General features: G+C 36.9%; 4 protein-coding genes across 7 annotated transcripts; all 4 read left to right on the plus strand.

Moving 5' to 3' along the window:
• Positions 1-1,291: 1,291 nt before the first annotated feature.
• Positions 1,292-10,871, plus strand: hoxb5b (homeobox B5b). Its single transcript, XM_010866061.4, has 3 exons — positions 1,292-1,630; positions 8,527-9,420; positions 9,938-10,871. The coding sequence occupies exons 2-3, from the start codon at positions 8,832-8,834 to the stop codon at positions 10,183-10,185; spliced, it is 837 nt and encodes a 278-aa protein (XP_010864363.1). The 5' UTR covers positions 1,292-1,630; positions 8,527-8,831; the 3' UTR covers positions 10,186-10,871.
• On the plus strand, positions 6,078-8,538 carry hoxb6b (homeobox B6b). The gene is made up of 2 exons (XM_010866053.3): positions 6,078-6,897; positions 7,492-8,538. Exons 1-2 carry the CDS (start codon positions 6,477-6,479, stop codon positions 7,743-7,745), a joined length of 675 nt encoding a protein of 224 aa, XP_010864355.1. The 5' UTR covers positions 6,078-6,476; the 3' UTR covers positions 7,746-8,538.
• A 3,999-nt stretch (positions 10,872-14,870) lies between the features above and the next one.
• LOC105007234 (homeobox protein Hox-B3a) lies at positions 14,871-22,452 on the plus strand. Of its 4 annotated transcripts, XM_020046195.2 has the most exons (4): positions 14,871-16,018; positions 18,559-18,702; positions 19,691-20,096; positions 21,215-22,452. In XM_020046195.2, exons 3-4 carry the CDS (start codon positions 19,745-19,747, stop codon positions 21,868-21,870), a joined length of 1,008 nt encoding a protein of 335 aa, XP_019901754.1. In that variant the 5' UTR covers positions 14,871-16,018; positions 18,559-18,702; positions 19,691-19,744; the 3' UTR covers positions 21,871-22,452. The 4 variants fall into 4 exon arrangements, with proteins under 4 accessions (XP_019901754.1, XP_019901756.1, XP_010864383.1 ...); XM_020046197.2 differs by lacking the exon at positions 18,559-18,702; XM_010866081.3 differs by lacking the exon at positions 14,871-16,018 and having other exon boundaries at positions 16,045-18,702.
• Positions 22,453-23,371: 919 nt separating this feature from the next.
• LOC105007941 (homeobox protein Hox-B1b) lies at positions 23,372-24,552 on the plus strand. Its single transcript, XM_010867084.2, has 2 exons — positions 23,372-23,954; positions 24,244-24,552. Exons 1-2 carry the CDS (start codon positions 23,372-23,374, stop codon positions 24,549-24,551), a joined length of 891 nt encoding a protein of 296 aa, XP_010865386.1. The 3' UTR covers position 24,552.
• The last annotated feature ends 655 nt before the right edge of the window (positions 24,553-25,207 follow it).

The following is a 25,207-nucleotide window of genomic DNA, read 5'->3' on the forward strand; positions in this document are numbered from 1 at the left end:
GTTAGTTCATAATTAAAAGGTTTTTATATAATTAAAATTGCATAATGCACGCTTAAAGTTAAGACGTGAGCAACAAGTTTTTACGCAACATTTTATGAATCATTCCAGTTTAAAGTTTGGTATGAATCTCTGCAAAATTGGCTAAATACGTATTTAGGTCATTACGATGTATGAGCTACTTTGTGCAGGGTTTTGAATAGATGCCACACTTTCTGACAATATTATAATGGATTGATTATTCGTTGTTTCCTATTGTAAAAGAAATAATAAATGTGTATACAAAATGGTAGTCAAAAGGTTTGAGCGTATACATTTGATACACATCAATAATAAAACAAAAGGCAGATATTGTGAAGTTAATACAAACTCGAATAAATTCAATTATTTGTCTACATAATCTAAAACCCGCATAATATTCAGAATGTAGAATAATGAAAACTGTACGCTTACACAATAATTACGAATTTTATAGAAAGGTCGACAGTGTGTTGATAATACTTTAACTGAACTAAACAACATTTCCAGTTACCTGGAAGATGTTTTGGTCTAAACTAAAACTGTTTTGCTGCGTTGTCTCTGCGACCCTTTTAAAATGTTGTAGCTTTTAGGTTTTATGTTTTTATTGCATCAATAAATGTCGCAAATCCTTTAGGTCAGTTAAATAAAATGTAAGACTGCATTATGCAACAGTGGCTTGTGCTAGGGGTAGGCCTCAATCGAAAGTTGTTCCATGTATTGTTTACCAAATTATTTTCTACACATTACGTTTCCATATAGAGTAAATCTTATCTATGTTTTATATCTATATGGCATCACATTTAATCACTTTATATGTGAGCCAAAAAAAATGTGGCAGCTCAGTAAGCCAATCAACCCGGGCAATAAAACATTTTGCCCGCATTTATTTTTGATGGTGTAGGGCCGAAGACGGCTAATTCTGTTCATCCGCCTATACAGCCAGATTTAAACATTATAACGAAATGTAGGCCTTATAATATAGGCCTAAGTGTAGAATGATAGGCTACTGTAACTAGGTTAAACGTTTAGAGTTAATGAACATTTAGCTTAAAAATAGCCTACCCGTTTTTAAAGAAAAAGATGGCGATGAAGTGAAACATGCCTTCTATTGAGGCGTTCGTGAAAGTATAAATTAGAGTCAGTTTATGAAAATTTACAACTTTGCGATGGAACTTTACGACTGGCTGGGTTCTGGGATTGGCTGAGGCTAGTCATGTGGACTCTGGACAGGGAACTTTCTTCCCATGAGGTTATATCGCAGCTGTCTGTTTTCTACTGCTCATTCAGTAACGATCGTTTTCTTGGCTCTTTGTCTTTGCCTGGGTGTTGTTGAGTTGTATATTATAAATATGTTCACTCACTGCGTAACTTTAATTTAGAGATGGAGTCTAAGAGGAAATTCTCATCCAATTCCATAGCCTATGAAAATGGAGCCATCTCTAAATTGCATCCTCAAAGAAGACTAAATGCCAGGACAATGGATTTATTTTATTTCATACAGAGGGATTCGTTTAAGCATTGTTATTCATATGCTTTTTATACCAAAGGAAAGAAAAACCGTGATAATCGCATCGGAATTATCCACCTGCGAAATGATGGATTATCCACAAAGGTAGGTTGTCAAGTCTACATTTTCTATTCCACTGCACTCACAGGCCTATAAACCTGTCTTTTATAATGTTGTTAAAAATATATATAATGTTGAGTAAGTCAAAAAAACGTGCAAATTAGGATCGACAAAACAAGGTTACTTTGGTATCCCACAAAATGGCTACATTGTATTGGCTATGCATTTGCAAATGCTTGTTAGTGGCAAGATGGCAGCAGCATCTTTTCGGGGGGGGGGGGGGGGGGCACAAATACCTGTAGGCTAGTATTTTGGCGGTTTAATATAAATAGGTAAGCTTAGGTTATAAATATAGGCTACATTTTGGAAGCTGCCACATTCATTATATACATTTAAATTCAGACTAACTTCAATGGCTATATTTAGTTCCATGATTAACAGTTTTTTGTCTATAACCTTTTTATTCATTTATCTTATAATGAATGCTAAGCAGTCTACAACGTCTTATAAGTCATTTGAAGTGTAAGCTAAGACATGTAAACGTTTTCCTCTATGGTCCACTTGTTATTTATCAGAAACCACTTTCCATCCACACCATGTCCACTTTCCACCACACAGCTCATCTATGTCGTTGACGTAATCATCGTCATCGTCGAGCCCCGGTCAATTATAGCATGAACTATGCTATATCATGTTATTTACTGCATTGAGCAGAGGACTGGGTATATATCCTTCATAACCTTTTTTGGTCAGTTGCCCTTTGGCTCCATCTAGTGGCAATAATAAAGGCTTTAATTTTCTAGAGCTCCATGTTACCTTTGTAATGTTGTATTGTATTTTCATGACTTGCCAAGGTCAGTAACCTATATAAAATCAATTAAGTAAACACACAATCAACCGTTTAGGTGTGCTTAAAAATAAGCAGTGCACAGCTCAAGCTTTTTTTTTTACATACTCACAATTTAATTCTAATTACTTTAATGATTCTGTCAGCTCAACGCCAGAACTATTAAAGCTAAAAGCACGAAATGTACAGCACACGCCAGATTTGATTGCTCAATTTAGATTGCTTGTGAAAGGGATGCATACTTTTTGAATTATAAGCCAATAAATGTGAATAAATGAACGTGGGTTTTAAATACACCTAGTTTTTCAACTAGCTTTTGTATAAACTATTGTTGTCGGCAGATATTTGCATGATTTATTTTTAGCGAGGAAAGTATAAAAAAATATGAGGAGTTTTGAACCAGAAGTTAGAAGTTAAAATCGCGTGACCGCTCTAACTTTGTGATTAATTATAACTACTGTTAAGCCTATGAACTATGCTTTTGCCCATATATTTTTTATTATTGAAGAAACCTTCTTGCAATAACTCTTGAACCATTAGAGCTAGACAACAAATTTACTTTTCTTTCACACATTCAAGTTATCCCAACCACAATTCGAGTCTACCTATGTATAATTTACATTAATTAACCCACTAACAGTAACTCTTGCTGTCTCTAGGCGTTCAGCAAACCCGGATGTTCCGAATGGGCCAAGTTTCGTGTCAATACCTATCACAAATTCAAATTATTTATGTCGTAACAATTTTAAGTTACATTTATTTGCATAATACAGTAATTAACAATAACTGTTTTACCATTCAAACTAGAAATGCCCAACCTTATTCAAAAAATAATTCATATCAGACAGGACTAACTTTAGATATTAGAATGTTTTTGACAGTATTTAAAGCCCCACACCAGTATATATCTAATATTTGGACCTGAAAGATATTGCCAGAGATTACCCATGATGTTGGTCCACGATTAATATTAATAGTTCATTTTGTCAAAGCATGATGCTGTATATTTGGCCTTGAATCGGAAAGTGTCATGACAGGATCGTGAAGATCGTGCCTTCTTATTTTGTTTTAGGTCTAGGTTTCATTTAAATTGTACGGTCCACCAGCATGAAATCGTTTATCAGTACCGAACACATGCGTCTTCGTCTCGAGACGCATCTGACCGATTAAAAACGTTCCTGATGTCCTACATCTGACAGACCGGCCATGGGGCCCTGCCAAATAAACTGAAAGTCCCTTTAAACTGGGTTGCCATCCAAAGTAGGCCTAATAATCCTGTGAAAATTATGCATGAATATGTCAGAACACCTCTGTTGCAGTATCGAACGAGTGGGAGTAACTTCAGTGACATCAACAGGTACTTCCGAAGGCACCCATGCTGCCTCTTTCAGATTGAGAAAGCGGTGAAGTTTTACTGTTTTTATTGTCCCTGGTCACATTCTCAAATGGTGATAAACTATATGTACATTTTCATTAATTTGCTCAAATTAACCCACTATCAATAATAGTTACGGTTCGACGTAAAAACCAAACCAACATGTTCAGGCAAAATATATATAAATATATGCATTTCAGATTGAGAAAGCGGTGAAGTACACAAAAATGTACACAAAAATGTGTGCTTGAATTAACCCACTACCAGTTAGATACATCAAACCAACTTTCACCCATGCTATTGTAGTAAATATTCAACGGTGGCTGCGGTCTCAGACTTCTGCACCATACTAGACCCCAAAAAACATAGATACTTAAAACAGGCTAGCAAGTACACCACTTTGAGTTCTGTAAATGTTATTTTCTAGTTTTTTTATTCATTATTCATATCAAATTTATTTAGAACGAACTGACAACTTTGTACAGGTGCTTTTGAAGGTTAGTGTCATTCAGGATTGCCTAGTCAGTTAACATGTTTGAATAGTGATTGACACTCTCCTGTTGAATTAGTTATTAATGAGAATTCTATAAGTCAACAGTCATCATTAACAGCTTATAGAGATGTACTTGCACTTGGTGACTTTGTGATATTTAATACTAGAATGATTCCATAGAAAATCTGCACAGAAAATACCATGATTTTAGTGATTTTCGCATTATGTAATCCATATGGGCCTCTGAGGAAGGATTTAGAAAAGTAAATATATTTTATTTTTACATTAAAGTAGTTTATACTCAGATACGTTTTTCCCGAGTGACTAGCATGCATTTGTAGTATTTTTCATATTCGCCTCACGTGTGAATCAGACCCATGGCTTTGCAAGTGCATTGCTCTACCAAGTTCATGATGTTTCAGTGCTACAAAGCAACACTATGTTATGAAGATTTAAATATATGAAGAGAAATATTAAAATAAAAAAATGCACGAATCTATGAATGTTGACATATGCATGTCAATTGCTGAATATAATTGTTGAACATAATATTCTCAACATAATATAATTTTTCAGCTTTACCGAAGTTCTAAAATGTGTTTTTTCTTTTAGTTTAGAAGTTCTGGCTATTTTTACATAGATAAATTGTCAATGTAACCAATCAGTCCTTGGTCCATTTACATATCCACAGTCCTTTTACATATCATTATGTTTTCTTCAAATCGACAGTAGAGGGCGACCATTTTGAATCAATTTTTACATTCTCTTCGTTGGTAATGCTCAGGATTTCACAATGTGGGAAAAAAAAAACTCTGCTGTTTTGCCCTGGGGCAAGGCACTTTCTCCTAATTACTCTTTTATATCACTTAGGATAAGAGTGTCAGCTAAATCATGTATTTACATTATTTCTAAATTATCCTTTTAATTTAAAAATGTCAAGTACTTGTGAGTGTTCTCTTTTTCAAAAGACCGTTCCATGAATTTGATTTAGTAAAAATACCCCAAATCATGGTAACTTTTCCCCTGGTTTAATAAAATATGTTAAATTTGTGTTGACATATCATCTTTAACATGTTTTTTTACAGGTAAGGTAAAATGACATTGTTCAGAAAATACATCCACTTTTAAAGAAAGATGTTTTGTTTTCAATAAAAACATTTATTCATTACAATAATCATAATTATTATTACTGTAACAGGTCTATCACATATTAAATTAAATGGGTCTACTGATATCATATCCATCCATATCCAAGTTATATACACAATAATATTTGAAAATATTTACAATGTTTATGGATCTAAATTGAAATATAATTATGATGACAGCAAAAAATGTATATGTTATATATGACTGTAGTCCGAAACGTGATAGCCCATATACAGTATATGCCTATATATTTGAATGTTCAAACCAATTAACCAGTGTGTAACGTCCTCTGTATTGGTCTTGATCCGCTGTAAAATCCATTTCCCCTCTGTGCAAGCATCTGCGCGTACATTTCTCAGTGTAGACGTCTTGTTTTACTTGTTACTGGTTATCCGAAACGTGTGGAAATACCTATAAACACAATGAACACGTTAAGGAATGATGAAACATTAATCATATCCGATAGTATTAAAGTAGACATTCACGTGATTGAACCGGCTCACTTTTGATTCTGCGAGTAGCCCACAGCCTTTTGGTAATCAACGCCTCACAGTGTTGATTAAATGCAAAATAAAGATAACAAAGGTCAAATGGCCTGTGTGAGAGAGAATACAGAGAAAAGAGGGAGAAACGGAGCAGTGCCCCCATTAGATAAATGTTATTTCTTAATGTATAGGTTATTTTATTTTTTTTGCCACGAAATGAAGAACGAAAACGTAATACTTAAATTCTCAATTGTCAAGGGTGCGCAACCTCATTTGACATGTGCAAAACAGTGAGCGAGAAGCCTGGGCGCGTCGTCAATGGGGACCCCTGTGCGCAACAAGAGCCCCCCATGAGGGCAATATTGCAACCGCAGATGCTGCGATTGGCCAGACGTTGATCAGATGGTACAGTTTCATTCTGCCCTATTCAGTGGCACCTCGCAAGCCCCCTAAAACCAAATCTCCGATAAAGTAATGACAAAACAACTTGGACTATAAAACACTACAAATCATATTCCTCGGAGCATACAGTTGTCCATCCAATGAGTTCCTATTTTGTCAACTCAACTTTTCCTGTTTCTCTGCCGGGAGGACAGGAGTCTCTCCTGGGTCAGATACCGTTGTATTCCTCTGGATATACCGACTCTTTAAGACACTTTTCCAACGCTACATATGGAGCTGCCAATATGCAAGAGAAGGTTTACCCAGCCTCATATTACCAGCAAACCACTGGTGTCTACGGTCGCCCCAGCACCAGTGGTGCCTGCGACTACACAGCTGGAACATTTTACAAGGACAGTGACCGTTCGTGCGCTTTCGCAAGTCGCGAGGACCAGTCTCTCTTAACTCAGGACGAGCGCAAGTCAGAGTGCCTCGAGCAGAATGTAAACATAACCACTGCGGTCGACGAGAAGTCTTCTCTGCTGTATCCGTGGATGCAAAGAATGAATTCTTGCACCACCGGTAAGTAAATGTTAAAACTTTCATTACATTTGTTTCCTTTTTTTATTATTTACGGAGCTTGAAGCCGGTTTACTGTATGTGGCCAGTTACAGTAGTCAGGTGACTACTGCAACGTTGTTGCGTGTTCGAGATGATTTGAAGCTTCAGAAAACATTGAATACGCAATTGAGAATGACATAAATCCTTTTAACTTTGAAAACAGGAAAACAATTTAAGATCTGTTGTGTATACGTATAATGATTTGGTGATGTAGCCCGAACTATTTGATGCAATAGCTAGGATATGATTGTCTTTAAAATATTTGAAAATACGCTATTTCTGTAGAAAACAAATGTTAAACTATTATGTCCAAGTACGCTAAGATGTGAATCAAATTAATAATTTCAGTATACGTTTTTTGCACCAACAGTTTTTTTGTGATGTTCCATTAATCCATTAAAAACAGTATTGACTAATATTGATTATAACAAACCTATAAGAGTAATAACTGTGTGAATGCATTCCACAGTCATATCGGTTATAATCAATATTGTCTCCTTTCCATGTCTTGGATTCTTACATGAAGACTGACTTCTGTTTGATTTTTCTTGGAAGGAACCTTTGGAAGCAGCGGACGGAGGGGCCGTCAGACCTATACTCGATATCAGACTCTTGAGCTCGAGAAAGAATTCCATTTCAATAGGTACCTGACCAGGCGTCGTCGAATAGAGATTTCGCATGCTCTGTGTCTCACTGAGCGCCAAATAAAGATTTGGTTTCAGAATCGCAGAATGAAGTGGAAAAAGGAGAACAAAGTTATGAATCCTTCGAAACCCAGCGATGAGGATGATGAAAAGAAAACAGAATAAAAGACACGGAATGAATAAGCTACAAAAGCCATCCTATAATTGTTGGAACATTAAGTGTTTAATTATTGTAGGTTGTTGTTTTTCAGACAATAAGCCTATACATTTTTGTGAAATATGTAAATATTAGTCTAATAGATTTTTGCACGAGTAAATACGGTTTTGTAGATTAGAAGCCGTTTAAAAACAACTTTAGGCTAGGTTATTTTGTTTTGATCGTGCTTTTAGATTAGTCAGTATTTTTGCTTGACATTGAAATACACCTGCATATAGTTTCGTAACGGAGGCGTTGAAATGTGCAACAACAGGCCCCCAACTTGGTTCCCCAATGTCTTTGGGCTAGAAGAGTGGCTTTGGCCTATTTAGCCTATTACCTTTAAGTGTTGTATTAGCTATTGTTATTTTTAATTTTTATTATAAATAATGTTTGGACAAGTTATTTATTGTGCAGTTGCACTTCTGGATGTCGTGTTCAATATAACGTGGCTTAAGAAATGATTGTAATATTATGTAAATACAACTAAATCATTGTTCAATTGTGTAAAAATATAACCTTTTATTGATGTGTCGGCATTATTATTGTTATTGTGTCCTGCAAAAATGTACTTATTGGGCAGACCCAACCTTTTAAAAATGCTAATATTACTATAACATATTACTGATATACATGTCGGTAAGCTCTGAGTGTTGGTTAAATAGTCCTAGAATAGTCAATATTCTAAACAAAATGCACAATGAAAAAAGCCTGCAGAGCGTCCTCACTTATAGTTACCTCCACTGCCAGTAGATGACGCTGTCTGCCTACATGGATCTCAGGGCGCAATGGGGAGGCACCGTTGACTTGAGCATAACGACCATCATTTCGTCATCATTTGTAACCATAGAGCATGAATTACCTCTTGAAGTCATCAGTGAGAATTTACGACTGGTCAACAAAGGCACGTGATTCCCGAGCGCTCTCCCATATTTGGCCGCATACCTGGCAAAGTACAGTAGGCTTCATTGCTATAATTCATGATTACATCATAAATCGAAAAGAGAGGATTATAGTGACAAAGATCTGCAAATCGAGCCTTTAAAAACAAGCAAATGAGCTCTTACTTTGTTAACTCCTTTTCAGGGCGCTATCCGAATGGCTCCGACTATCAGTTACTAAATTATGGGAATAACGGCGCTGTGAACGGTACGTTCAGGGACCCTGGCACCATGCACTCCGGGTCGTTCGGCTGCAACTACAATGGCATGGACCTAAGCGTTAATCGCACTAACACTGGTAGCCACTTCGGGGCTGTCGGAGATGACACCCGTGTTTTCCCGTCCACGGGCCCGGACGCCCGGTACAGACAGCCGACCTGCTCGCTCTCATCTCCAGATCCCCTGCCTTGCGCCAACCACGATTCTTTGGAACTAAAAAAAACCTCTCCTCCATCTGACCGGAGCACGACCTCAAGCATCAACAATAATCTCAACAAAGGCAGCAACAGTCATTTTACAGAGATAGAGGACACCGGCGTTGTCTCTGAGTCCGAGGAAGGCGCACACACAAGCAGTTCCAGCAACACCGCTGCCCGGGCGATACAACCACAACAGGAATCCAACGCAACCTCCACGACGACGTCAAACGATTGCCAAACGCCACAAATATTCCCTTGGATGCGGAAACTGCACATTAACCATGGTACTATTGTGTTTTGTGGTGGTCTTGCTTTGGAGTGGATTGCATGCTCGCTCTTCTTGAGTGTTGTGTTTTTCTTTAGTCGAAATTTGTAGCATTATAAATCTGTCAAGCAGAATTCAGTAAGGGCAGTAAGGATAGTATATGGCAACAGATGGGTGTCGAATAGTTTAACGACCATTGCTTTTATGGGGTCTAATGGCAAGATATTTACTAGTGTAAGAAAAAAAGTGATAGCCTATTTTTTTTATATAAACACACGAATTCTGGGAATGATTGTTTGAATATTTTAAATGTTGCATGACTGCTGGATATTTATGTTTTTAACTGGAAGCAAGTTGGAATTTTGGTTCTGTAGACTATTGAGCGAAATTCCGTCCATGGCAAGCGCCGGCGTGCAACTTATTCCCAATTTTTATTTTCTCTTTTGTTGAATAAACATGTTTGCTTTTGTAATGCTTGAAGTTATATGTCCACCATGTGTTGTGTACCCCTAATTGGAATTTTTCATGCTATTTAGAAATGGCTGGACCGGATGGGAAAAGGGCCCGAACAGCGTACACCCGCTACCAGACGCTAGAGCTGGAGAAAGAATTTCACTTCAATAGATACCTAACCCGGAGGAGGAGAATAGAAATAGCCCATACGTTGTGCCTCACGGAACGACAAATAAAAATCTGGTTCCAGAATCGAAGGATGAAATGGAAGAAGGACAATAAACTCAAAAGTATGAGTCTGGTTACCGGAGGTAGCGCGTTCCATAACTGAGCTCGAACTGCAAGTGATAATTAGGGGGATATCCGGAGTGTAAGCTACACGCAGCACCTTTCGGCATGTTGTGATTTTAGACGGAAAAATATTCTGTGGTATTAAACAGACGTTTTGTTTTCATTGTGTTATGGTAGCCCGTAGTTCTTTGGAAATAGATTGGGAAAAACGTTAAAGACTCATTGTCGAAGGGCAGGCTATATAAGTAATGTGCTCTGTTTTCCCTCTTGAAGGTTGTCATGTTTCACGTGAGCTCTTATATTGTGTAACTTCTAAACAGTCATAACAGGTGTAAAGTGTACAGTAGGCTATATGTTTCCAAACCGTATGCTGCTCTTCAAAGAATGTAAACCTTGATGGGACCATTCAAAGCGCTTTAGTGTAGCCTAAGTTTTAATGCTGTATTTATGCTTGATTATCGTGGTCAGAGCCTTATGTTTGAAAATACAGTTAATCTGTTACTTAGCCGATCACATGTTGTGCACAAATGTCAATTATAATTGTTTAAAACTAAGTACTTACTATTTGTTGCATCAAAATGTAAATGCTTCAATTAGTGGACTGGAGAGGGAGTGCTATTCTATGGATTTTACGGAACAGTGATGGTAAACACTTTGCCAATTAAGCTTTTTGTATTTGTATGTGAATCTATAGAGCTGGAATTAAAGTTTCTCTTCATCGCTTGATATATTTGAAGTAAGTTAATTGCAATGAATTCACCTTTTCTCCACTAAACATATTACAAACTAATACGTAATAGGCCACACACATGTTTTATGCGATATTTAAATTACTCTTAATGGGTTAAAGTCTATGACCCTGGGAAAACGTGAACCAACAACTTTGATCTTGCCACGTTTAAACAAATGATGAATAACAAGTTCCTATAGTATTTTAACTGTTTATATTAATATATTACATAATAATACATTAACAATAATAATGTCTATATATGTTTCCATACATAATATCACCTTGATGAAACCTTTTTTGGATAGTCCAAAATGGCGTACATTGCATTTGAGTCAGGTTTGTTGCTAGTTTAATGTTAGAAGTATTCTTATTGTTTTAGTCCAACTTATATTGTCATCTATAATGCCCACTGTCAATTTAAGGTTATTGGATTCATTAGTTTTAAAAGCTGCCCTTCTTTACCAGAAAAACAAACGCTTAACCTTTTTAACTTACCCTCTAACGACTTCTTTGGGTTGATTCGCACTTCTGTTTGCTTGTATTTAGTTATACGTTTCCTCATCAAATGTCCCAACATGTAGGCTATCATACAGGTAAATGGCTCGAAGTTAGTAAATGCCTCTGTACCGCAGAACATATAATCTCTTTACTGACTCTGAAAGGTCACGTGGGGTCCATAAAGTTCGTTTTATGGTTTTGGGGAGTAGACAGGCCCATATAATTCACATTCTTGAATGAAAGTGACGCTTTAACTGCTGCAAGGGGATTAGACAGGATTGTGGACACTAAAGAACTAGTATTGGACAGTTGCGGATGTTCACATAAAAAATGGCATAATAGAGAAAAATATTATTATTAATTACATTTTCCTCATGCTAGAAATATATATTTTGGATAATCCAGAAATAATGGTAGGCTATGATGCATAGCTACGGCCTTAGACTGAAGTCATTTAACTTTTTAAAATGTAAATCTATATAAACAGTTGACCTTCTGGCAAAATTGTAGCCTAAGGCAAATAAACGAATTTAAACAGGGTTTTGTCTGTCCCTTCGACCAATAAGGCTTTCAACGTGCGTCCACTGAGAGGATACTACGATTTAATGGAAGTTATGATGGATATATGGTAGGGTTATGGTCAGTTATATTTCAAGTCAAGCCAATTTAATAAGTAAAACTAAAATTTGAATTAAATGAAAAAGGCAAAGTTATATTGAAAATATTTTTCAATGCTTTAATTGTACATAAAAAGCATTAATTGAACGCCTTTAATCCGAATTGACCCTGATATTATTATGAACAACCCTGTGTAGAGCAATAATGTATAGAGCAATATAAATGTAATTTAATCAACAAATTCCGCAATTATTTATGTATATAATTTATAGGCATATGCCAAACCTGGAATTCCGCGCGAATATAATACAATAATATAGAAAATATAAATGCAATATTCCAAAAATCTCAATAATAATGTAATTATTTGTTTAAGATTCTAAGAGACACACCAGTGTTTTCCATTGGGTTGAAATAGTGACACTATTCATAATTGTTAAATAGCCATTTAACCAGGGTAATGGGTATTGCATATTGATAGGGGTAATCTGTACACGGATCTCATTAATTATTCATAGACCTGGGATCACGGCGAGGTCACTAGACGAGAGCCACAGATGTGTCCAAGTAAAGCTCTAACCTACATTACTAATAGGCCTGTTTCTCAGACATCGTCACATTTTTAGACTTCTGTCTGAATAATATATTCCTGTGTGATTTTGTATTTTGTGTGTTCTATATAACGTGAATGCACGGGTAAAATACATTCGACTATGATTCGTTTCACGTTATGCCTAGAGCGTATTGGTTTTTTAGTGAAGTGATGTAACGCCACATGCGCACCAGCAGAGCGCGCTTCAGACCGGGTTCACGGCTTGTGATCTGTCATCTCAATATAGGTCTGTATGTACGTTATAGCCTATTCAGAAAACAATAGGCTCCTCTATGTGCAATAGATCACATTTATTACTTCTAAACTAGGTATTCTCAAAAACACTTTCAAAGTTGAAAGCTAAGCACTTAGTCTACGTCGAAAGCGAAAACCATTTCCAAAACTTCAGGTATGAATAGCCATATGACAATGTCCCTTTTTTCAAAGTTAGAGGAGGTTAAACATATCGTATCCCATTCTAATTTAATTGCTCATGTAACGTGTAGATTAAAAACCTTCAAAATATTATTATAGAATTCGAAATCCTGTTTCAATACATTTCAATTTCTGACTGTAAATCAGCTCTATCCGCACTTAGAATTATCAGCTCAAAATCTCACAGGAGCCTGTTTTCTATTTAGGCTCCAACTCACTTTTTGGTAAAGAAGTAGGCCTACATTACTCAATATCATCGAACACGACAGAAATGAATGTGTGAGACCTTGAGGAAGGGGTGAAACGCAGGTCACTGAGTCTAACCAATATTAAATGCCATCGGATTCGTGAGGCTCACTGTTCATCAAAGGCTGCACTTCCAAAGACGATATTAATCAGAAATCTTCCGTGTCCAACTCGTAGGCGTTTTAGGACCAAGATGTTCACGATGTCCGAGCACCTATAGGCCAAGGAGAAACATTTGCAGAGGGAGGACAATTTTTTTTACATAATCACTTATTTTTAATAAACGCGATTAAATAAGTCTACGTAAATAATTCCTCAAAGTTCTGTCTAAAATTAAATCTAAGAAGTTTGAAATTAATAATTATTACAAAATAATAAATTTTCTTAATATATTTATTAAAAATAAACCCCAGGAGAGTAGTTCAGTATCCATGCAGTTCAGCATCCACACAGTAGCTCAGCAAATCTGGTAGGAATCCTTGAAGGACATCAGTATCAAACCATTTCTCTCACGTTCTAGGACTCGGTACACTCAACATATGTTGAACCACCGTTGTGGGGTCTTTGCTATTAGAATTTGTATAATTATTCGATTGAAAAATTAAATTCACACAGGGATTTTTAGAAAACAGACGCAAAGTTCCCTCGACAGAAGGTTGAATAAATATTCAGCAACAGAGTCACGTTGCTGGGAAGGAGAAAACTCAGGACACAAATACAACACATCACTAGGGAATTTATCCTAGCCTAGACATTTCTTGTTGTTGCTTGCTCGTTTGGGATTTTAGGTTGACTATCTGTTTAAACCCTTTGTGGGAACTGATAATGTAAAAAGGTTTTGGTCTCTTAGTGACTGCCTCTTTATTGGCGTTATTTCTCAGATTAAGAGAAATTGTTTGCAGCCAAGCACTGGTAAAATCCTAGAGGATAACCTGCTTTACACCAGACAGTGGGCGAGGAAGTCACCTTTTTTCAGGACAATAACCAGCAACACATGGCCAGACCCACACTTGAGAATGTTAATTAGTGGCCTAATTAAGGTTTTGACATACATATGTTTTAAACTCAAATGTTTTAAGAATGGCACTCTAGCCATTATCCCAAGCGTTTATCTCCACGCTCACAGCAATGAAACTGCCAAAATAATTATGCCACCACAACAATACTTATTTTTTTAGATAACATGGTAAGGACGCAAAATGTAAAACTGGTGTGTGGATTTGCTCTTGAGCACAGAGTAAACCATTTCAGATCTGTTGGATTGGAAATGAAACAATCAAACTTGATTCCTCGACGTCTTTGAAAAAAATGACATTTCTTAAAATATATCGGGAACTGAAGGATACAGGTCATCTATGTATACCCTGTAGATCCGAATTTGTGTGAAAAAACATACAGTCGCAAATTCGTATCTAGGGGAGTATATAGTTGATGACACTTCGTCTGATACCCGGTGAAGACTAAGTATGCCACTTTCGCTGCCACTTTGCAGCATGTATAGTCTGTGTGTTGCATTTATTATGGAATTATTTATTTATCTTTTATAGAGAGTTCAAAGACACTCCACTGGTGCCAAACCTAGTTAGTGTAAAACATTGTAATTTTGCCTGCTGAATTAGCCAGCGTGTTCCTGTAGCGCCTGCGGTCAAGATAAAAAATAATAATCCTTATCCGGGACCACAAACCTAGGTCTACATGTATGAACGCAAACTCGTCTCGAGATAATCAGAAATTACAGAGGCGAGTTGAGGTTTGCTCTGTATGTACACAGCCATTCCCACTCATCTGCGACTGGCCATGACATGGACCCATGATATCATACTACTGACTATATCCTTCTGAAATATCCGTAACATGCGCAAAACTTGAGTACAGGCAAATACCGACTTACATTCACGCGGGAGTTGACTATGTAATATTTATGGAACTTTTTGTAGAGCGTCGGTAAGTGGCACTGTTGCTCATTAGTTAGGTAAATTGTAATAAATGCATGTAGGTCATACTTCTGCTAAAATAATGTCCGCTGTTACAAGAAACGCAGAGGTTGTCCTTAACTTGTATTATGGTATAGTATGTAGTTCCTTTCTACAATAAATATGAGCTATAGTTAATTGAACAGTAAACCTCTTAGTATAAAGAGTTAGTCTGCTGCCCCTTTACACTTTCTAGAGCTCTCCGTGGAAACGGTTCTACGGGGAACCCAGAATGGTTCTACTTGGAGCCAAAGGAGGAGGGCTTAGTGTTTTTTTTTATGATAATTTGCATATACGTATATAGTAATGAATTGTATGCCCTATACTCTTTCGCTGTTTGGCATACATTTTAAGTTGGCCAATTCAAATTGTAATCACACTTCCAAATAAATACGGCACATTCGATATTTCTGGACATTTAGGAGCAGGTTATCATACCTAACCTATTTAAATTTTTTACAATGCAGGACGTAGGACTGTTTGAAACTTTCTTATTTCGTTCTTGAAGGCTGCATAACAAAAAAACTATGGATACGATTTATTTTATATACACGATGTTCTATTGCTCGGAACCCAAATCCCTGAATCCTAGGTTATAGTTTAGTATGCGACTATAGATGACCCCCACCATCACTGTCACGTGATTCAATAAATAATTGAGGAAGAGGTTGCAGAGTAAATGCATTAGTTAGCCGCGCCACTGTAGTCACTTTCCGTCTGGTGTAAAATGCATCTAAATCTACTGACCTAACTTGAATGAAGATCCTACAAATGTTTTGTAAGTATAGCCTTTCTGTACAAGAACATGTTTTTGAAGGATATTATTTATTTTATTATGTACATGCACTCGTTGCATGCAGGGAATTTGGAGTCCAATACAAGGAATGTGATAGCAAGCATGAAGCATCATGTTGTTTGATTTTCCATATTGAAGTTTCAATATAGGGAGAGATTCATGGGCTGGACTATCTATTGATTTCAATGGTTTAAAATATACATTTATTCCTACGCTGTCTTCCTCTCTTCCCTATCTGACAGTCGTTCGTTTTGATTTATATCCTAGTGATGATATGTGAGCCAGTGTCAGTCAGCTACCATTGTGTTTCTACACAACTCTTTTCGTTAACGACTGCAGCGCGATTAATCTTCAGATCCACAAATGATAAGATTAATCAGTGTTCTTCATCGTCTCTCTCCCGCCTTTATCTGGGCTGATCGGTGACTGATATGAAGACGTTATGCCTGGAGGTCTCGGGTTACATCAACTTGGCAATTACAGAGCCTTAACATTTACGTTTTCAGCCATAGAATGTCGAAATAAATCATTGTCTAATCTCGACACCACATTCTAGCATCGTTCCTCTAGGATAGGAGCTTTTTATGGAATCATATATGAAACGGTTATGATAGAGCAGGCAAGAATTTGTCTTTAGAACTTAGGCTCATAGGCCTATTGAGCCAATTAAATAATATATAGGGAGGCTAATATTAATGTTAATTATATGGTTTTTATTTTAGCAAGCATTCCAATTCATAGAGCGCTCTTCATAGAATCTTTAATTTTTTCGAAAGCAAAAAAATACACAAAAAAAAGCAATGTATTATGACAGGTGGATCAAGAGAAGCCATGTCTTTCAATGCTGCATCCTCTGAGAGTCAGGTTATGGATTGAGCGTAGGGACCGTGTCAGAGCATGGCAGATGATGGTGATAAGACTATACTGTGTACATCTTTAATGCCAATATTACGGGCAATTGGGGATTGAAGATTCTAAATAACTGTTTGATAGCAAACTCCAACACATTTTCTTGGTCATAATAATCTCGGTGAAATGTCATTAGATAAGCAGTACTGACGTTTTAGAGAAGAATACTGATGAAGGCTATTTTCTAATTACCTCTGGTTAAACATTAGCTATCGTGTATGGGGTATTAACTAATTTCCGTAACGAATGAATCAAGGCGATTGAGTATTTCCAATTGAAAGATGAACAGGAGAGATCAAAGCACCGCCAGTCCCAATGGGTATCGATCCACTGACCACAATCCTAGCGGCTTGTTTGATCCTCACTTCCAGCAGGCTAAAATGTATTTTAAACTGTAAACCCAAAAGGCAGATGTTTCCCTAAAAAAACGGACGCAATTTGTGACAAGAACTTTCGAGCATGTACGAATATGCCCGGATATTAAAGAGTAGGTACACCCAAATGACATCATAAAATTGGTTTCCATAACCTGTAAAAGTCTATATACGATGCATGAAAGCAATCCATAGTTTAGTTTCCATTACGCTGTTACAACAGCATTTCTGAATCATTGGAAAGAACACAGTTATTTGAATTATTTTATGTAAACATTTTAGCTTTGAACAGGGAGTGAGACAAAATGTTAATGTTAGGGAACAGAGCCAGCAACTGACAGGGAAGATAACCCAAAGCAGGAATTGATGTTATACATATCAAGTCCACATCTTACTAATGTCCTTTTGTAATTTGGGTCAACTATCTCATTAACTATCTCTCTAAAACTGAATCTGAGTAGTTTTTTTGGCCTGCTGTGTACGGTACAACCAAACATTTGAACCTACTTCTTTGCCAGGTTAGACAATAACTTAAAAAAAATTGTAAATAATGTAAATGCTTCATATTGAGATAATGCATTCTCGACATTTTTTTATTTATATATCACAGGCTTTTAATGCAGGATTTCGTGGAACTCGCGTGGCATGGGGCTGTGCAAAGTCATGCATTGTCAAAAATCTAGTTGACAATTTAGTTTCACATAATTAATTTAATGATTGTATTTAATGATTCTGATTATATTTATTCATTTGAAGGCTCCAGCGCCAATACACATTAAGGCTACTGCTTTTAAATGAGATAGGCCTGGTTTTAAGTAAATATATGCTATCTAAGCTATTTTATTAGTTGGCATCTCACTATGGTAGCCTAGGGCAAGAATAAAATTCCGTAAAGAAAAGTTGGGGCCAAGGCTCCGTTCATTATTGCAGGTTGCTCTTGTGAAACAAATCGATCAAAAGGCACCATCTCCACGCCCCGTCCCACCACATATACAATTAGCATAATTTTCGTTGTCAAAAGCCAGTTCATATTGAAAAACTGCTGACATTTGCGTAATAGCGAGAATCCTACATCTATTTGCTTTTATGAATCTCATATTTACGGAATGCTCCGCGTTAGCTGTGAATAATGGTTTTAAACTAGACAATGTTGCATCAATGTTTAGCCAGCTGCCGTAGGCTAAAGCCATGTTTTCCTTCTTCCTCTTCCATGATGTGGGCGACTCCGGATGAGTTCAGCCCCTACCCATAACTGGAACTGGATTATAATATTCCTCGATGTCTTTGAAAGAAAAGAGCTCTCGTTATTGATTCTAGAGGCAATGGATGTGAAATTAATCATATATAGTCAATAGTCGTACGATCAACGTAGGCTACACTAAGGTAAGACCGGCTGAAAAATGCTTGCCTGGTGAATGGGCTATTTTCTTTGTGATTTATGACCATGACTCGCACGCGGTTCAAGCAGAGTTCATAAAGCTGTATGCATCCATACCATCCAATATTCGTTCGCTTTTCACAACAACTTTAATCTTCTTTTTTGTATCACATTTTGATAGCTTTTAATTGCAGCCTGTCTCTACGCATATCCGTTAGCCATATATTACGATTTTCTATATGTTGATTAGATATTTTATGGAAATGTAGCTTATAAGGTTGTTACACATGGACAATAGGCTAGTGGCTTTTGTTTTTTTTGTTTTTTTGTGGTCATTCATGTTGGAGACTAAGACAGTTACCTTGATTTTTGTTGGATAAATATAGATGTTTTATATTAGAGGATAATGGTGTTATTATTTTGCAAGACCTATATATGTCCATAATTATTCTTATTTTTGTATAGTACTGTAGTCATTTTTTGTATAGTACTGTAGTCATTTATTTTCTATAAAATAGCATCGTTTCAGACCAGATATGTTCAAAGCCCTCAAGCATTGTGCATTACATTCTTGACAGTGTACCGTATAAACATTTTGCATTATAGACTCTCTCTCCCTCTCCCTCTCATGTGTGTGTGTGTGTGCGTATCATATATATGTAATTTTTATCATTTAATTACATGGACAGGGTCTGGAAAATTATTATTTATTATTATTATTATTATTTCGGAAAATGGTTAAGGTGAGTTGTTTCACCTAAACAATTATACACCCGAAATATATATACATAGATACATATATATATAGGCTATATTATATACTTATATATAGAATAGAGCTGTACAGATTAGAAAATAGCGATATGGTAGTCTGGCATTGACTCCGTAAGCAGGTTGAAACAGTCCTCTATTCACGTCATGACGCTATTGAGTTGATAAGATGGATTCATGCTGTCACCTCCCTTATTCTGTGTTTTTTCCAAAACATTTCAGGACAGCAACCAAGAGGTCACTGGAAGGAAACTGTCACGTGGGTTCTAGGTGCCAATGTTCCTTCAAAAGGTCAAAAAGGCCCTAGTAGCAATTGAGGCTCTTGGCAATGTAGAAAATAACACAGGCTACCACGAAGCCATAACAGTATTTGGAGATTCCCCATTACAAGGTGTCAGTGGATTTGGATACACGCATGAATCACCCGCCCATCAACCTATGGCCCAGCTTGAAAGCAAGAGCAAATTGAAGGAATTGGAGTTAAATGGAAACAACAAATCAGAGCACCCAAAAGAGCGTGACACAAAATCAAATTCTACCTTCACAAAAAGCATTTTCCCGTGGATGAAGGAATCGACAAGGCAGAACTGTAAAAAGAAAAACAGAGAAAAACATGTCCAAGTAAATGGTGTGTATTTGAATGTTTTCGCAGAACAGTAGCCTAAATGCCGTTCAGAAATAATTATTTTGTAAACGGTCAGTGCACCCCAAAACGTGGTTTTCCAACCTTCCATTTATGCATTGGAAATAACACTCTGAAATTGCGTAAATTATGATAATGCCCTTTTTGCTTAGGAGCTGTTTTGAGGGAAAAAGAAAAAAACGCCTGGTATTACAGCCTGTTTTAGGGGGATGGTACTTTTGGCAACTGCATGACATGAATCATTGGTCGGACTGTTCATTTGGGTAAGGGGGTGGCTTTAGACCATGTAAGCCAATCAGGTCTGTGTAAATAAGTCTTCGAATATGTTTCCTTACGCCCACACGATCTGACTGAACATTTCACCGCCAAAGAAGGCCAAAATAAACAGAATGAAGAATTGACATGTTGATAAAAACTAATATTCTATTATACGATTATGAACATTGGTCATTACATAGAGATACAGTGAGGAACGAAATGGCAGCCATTTAGGTCTGGCACAGCAGTAATGATGCATTCCCTGATTTTACTTAGTATAAAAATAAATGTAATGTGATGTATCCGAAATTGTGTAATAAGGGATTGTCAATCTAAAATGTTGCCATATTATTCATTAATTGGAGGATAATTGGTGAATAAATGGCCTTTAAACTCTAAAATAAACTTGAAACTATATAAAAATATATGTAAACCGAGTTTAAATGTGTAAAGCTGTTTGTAAACTTTAAAACATATAATTAGGGAATCATTTGTCAAACAGCTGTCTAGCTAACTAACATACAACTCATATACTTCCTTTTTAATTTATTGTCTTACACTATCTTATCATAGTGCAGCACTGTCAAACCTTGGTTGACCAATTCCCTGACTAAAATGTCTACAAAAATGCATATCTATTCTATTGAACTAATTCCAAATTATATGGCGCGTTGGCTGTAACAGGCTATTTATGACTCTCGCAGAAAAATGTTGACATGTATTCTTATTTCATTGAAGGCTGTTTTGAGTTTCAACAGATTCTTAAATGTGAATGAAAGGTTGATAAGATTGTGTTTATTGTATTAAATTGATAAATTACATTACATTTAATTTTCTCTCTGCAGAACACTTTGGTGAAGAAGAAATCACAACAACTTCAGCATCAAAAAGGTCGCGCACTGCTTACACGAGTGCCCAGTTGGTGGAGCTCGAGAAGGAGTTCCACTTCTCTCGTTACCTGTGCGGCCCCAGGCGCGTTGAGATGGCTAACCAACTCAATTTAAATGAGAGACAGGTCAAGATTTGGTTTCAAAATCGTAGAATGAAGTACAAGAAAGATGAGAAGTTTAAAGGGTGTAGTCCTAAAAATGCCGCCAGCCATGGTTATCATGCCATGGGCGATTATGATGATTATGAAACAGTTTCCCCGCAATCTTTAAATTACCAACAAAACCGTAATTTAGGTCTACGTTTTTATCCAAACTTCACCAAAGGCCAGCAGCCATATGTCAGTACAGCCGCTGATTATGCTCCTTGCAGTATACAGGACAACGAGAGCAATTTTTCCATTCATAATGCTCCAGATAACCCTGATTATGTTGATGTGAACTTGCCACTCACAATATACGGGATAAATGATCAGTGTAATAATAATGCACAGATTAACACGATCCTACAAGATCCTAGATCTACACGATGTTATTCTAACACCTCATACCTGTTGGGGCGTCATTGTTCTCAAGAACGAATCCAGCAAGCACCTAAACTGACCCATTTATAGCGCACGGAAACAATATGCTACTTTAAATAATTACCGTAGTGGAACTTCAGATGTGTGCGTTTTTGTTTTGCGCCGGTTTTCGCAAACCGATGAGCACGTCGCGACTGCGCAGGCTACTGATTCTATTGGACAGTTCACTCATTTAACGATGTTGGGTTCCTATCCAAATATATTAAAGGTTACATTATTTAATTAATGCAATAGCGCATGGTATATTCACCAAAAAGGTTTTTTCGACTGTTCCCGCGGGGAAACTTGTATCAATTAGCCTACCTTTTTTTTTGTGTACTTTACTTTACATTATGCACTTTTATAAATGGGAAAGTCTATGACCAGACTGCATCCATATGAAACATTTGAATGTAATTGTTTAGTTTGCGAAATGTATTTATTTAATTTATGGGAATTCCGTATAAGACTTTCATTTTATCACATAGTTTATAGTATTTTTTTTTTGACAGACTATTATGCTCAACAGGAGGGACAGATGAATCAATGTAATTTATTTGTGGATACGTCTGGATACCCTATAATGTGCACATGCTGACACAATACCTTCCTGTTATCAAATAAAGTTTTTGTTCTGACCCATCCAGTATGTATGTTTTTTTTTTAATCATCTTGTTATCAAACAGAAGATGCTCTACTTAGGCTGAAGTGGTCAAGGCTATATGCAATAATGAATCGTGGAGTCCAAAATACAATACTTTAACTGTTTCTTTGTTCCTTCTGGAGCAAATTGGAGAAGGAACTGTCAAGCGTTTAGCGTAGAAGATTGATCATCGCATTCATTTCAAGAGTTCTTTCTAAAATGAGTTATCAGGCAGAAGAAATCATAGAATTGTGTTATTAATTCTACGATTTCTTCTGCCTGATAACTCATTTTAGAAAGAACTCTTGAAATGAATGCGATGATCAATCAACTATATGCATTGGGCAACATTCTCTTTGAGGACGCCTTGTTTTATACACCAATCTGGTAGCCAATCCCCTTGATGCCAAAACATTTTTTTTCCACTAAACACGCTTAGTCCTGCTTTTTAAAATATTCTTAACAAAGGACAGCCTAGAGAAAAGACAATTTCGATCACATTGATTCAAATTCACAAAACCTCGCAAAAAATCTCACAAAACCACATTTAAATTATGTATACCTCTTTAACTTTTTCAGAGTTTTTTTAATCATTCACCATCAGGACCAGAAGGTTCTCGCAGAAATCCTGTGACGTGTTTGTGTTTTATCAGATTGATGGGCGAGTTTGACTGAACCATTTGTCATGTAAATGTGAGACGTTTGATGGACGATCCTGACCTGGAAAACTGCTAAAGGCCCTTTGCCATTGGCGTAAAGTAAGTCACATGGTCTGTCACTAAGGTGATATGAGCGTGGTAGGCAGTTTTACAGCTTTGACATACTACCTAGAGGTTGTAGGGCAAAGGATAGAGCAATTAAAGGTGTACTGTCTCTTACGTTTCATTAATTTTGCCATCACAATACAAGATGAATTCTTACTTAGATTATAAAGTTTGTAATCGGGGGACGAATATGTTCAATGCAAAGGTCGGATTCCAAAATTTAAACCATGGATACTTGGCCTCCTTGTCTTCCGAATCATGCGAATCAAGTGATAGTTACCGGTCGGATGCGCGGTTAGTTGGCTGTTCTTCAGTTCGTCGGCATCAGATTTCGAGCCAACCTATGCACCAACCTCAGCTACATCACATAGATCTTCAGTTTGCCACAACGGGAAACTCCGTGTTTGGCTCTCAAACAGGGTCAGACTTGGACTACGGACATAATCAATACGTTCTCAATCATGAACGAGGTTTCATTCAGTCGCCTGGGATTCCTATTTTAGCCAGTGGAATGAACATGTCCGGTTCCCCCCTGGTCGAGGGAGACGGTGGGCCAAGATCAGCAACAAGCAGCCAGTATCTGCACAACAGAGGGGGACAGGGGACAGATAGTATTTATTCGAGATTAGTTCCTCCACCATGTGCTAAAGAAGGGGATGTTTGCAATGCAGATCAAACTTCAAAAACGTTCGACTGGATGAAAGTGAAAAGGAATCCCCCTAAAACAGGTTTGTTAGCCCCTGGTACATGGCTATTAACAACGATGTCATGAGTCCTGAAGACAGTTCATTCATAAATGCCATTACTGTAGAGAAAGATAATACATGTTACGCAGACGCTAAGCAATGTTTGTAGGACGTTAAATGTGTGACGTGTTGCGTGAAACTATTATATGCACTTTTTGTGTTTTTTCCACAATCATCGAATTATCAATCCCTCGTTATTTAATTCCTTAATTCAAATTAAATGAATTCCATTCTTTATTTAATCCATCCATTCATTCGTTCACGTTTACAGTTTCAGAGTATGGAGTTACCCGCCAGGAGAACGTAATCCGTACCAATTTCACCACAAAGCAACTGACAGAGCTGGAGAAGGAGTTTCATTTCAACAAGTACCTGACCAGGTCCCGGCGATTGGAAGTTGCCGCTACTCTTGAGCTCAACGAAACTCAAGTTAAGATTTGGTTCCAAAACCGTAGGATGAAGCAAAAAAAGCGCGAGAAAGCAGCCGTTGTCTTCATAAACACATTAGCACCGGCAAAAGATATAGAAGAGATCACTTCGTCTTCTCCTGATATGTCCCCTAGCCTCCAGGTCACATAACCCAATCCTTTTCCAAACACCATCTGAAGTCATGGTTCTGCACTTGCAGTTTCAAGGACATGCTAGAGAAGGTTTTCCAGGGTTAAAGTGCATGGATGTCTGCAAACAGTTTAATTAATGGACTAATATTTGCACTATCAGGGTATTTTCAGACAAATTCGTTTCATGATTTTGCTTATTATGTGAGAAGTAGAAAAATAGAAAATAATAATATTTGTGTCGAAAACGTAAACCTAATTTGTGGGTGAATTAAATGTACCCGAAATGCTACCATGTTACCATAAGAGTAGCCTTTGGGTGCAAGAAAATATAAATGTATATTCTGTTTAGTTTTGTGCAGTTCATAAGACAATCTTGTACTACTGGTTTCTACATAGTTATTTTTAATTAAAATAGAAACAATTTCCTTTTTTGTCAAGTTTTTTGCCCATTCTTTTCAATGTGACAGGAGTCATTTCACCACATAAGGCTTAGCTGCCAATAATTCCTTCAATTTAAATACCTCCTGGGGTCCTAAGAATGACAACAAACCCCAGAGCCTGGATTTTACACACTAGGTATGTTACCTACTTTCAAATTGTCAATGCACAAATTCCATGATTCACAAAAAATTGGCATAGGTTGTCACTTTCCTCTGACTGTTAGAATTTCCCTTA

The sequence above is a fragment of the Esox lucius genome, chromosome 5 (genome assembly GCF_011004845.1).
Source record: "Esox lucius isolate fEsoLuc1 chromosome 5, fEsoLuc1.pri, whole genome shotgun sequence".
NCBI classification, from domain to species: domain Eukaryota; kingdom Metazoa; phylum Chordata; class Actinopteri; order Esociformes; family Esocidae; genus Esox; species Esox lucius.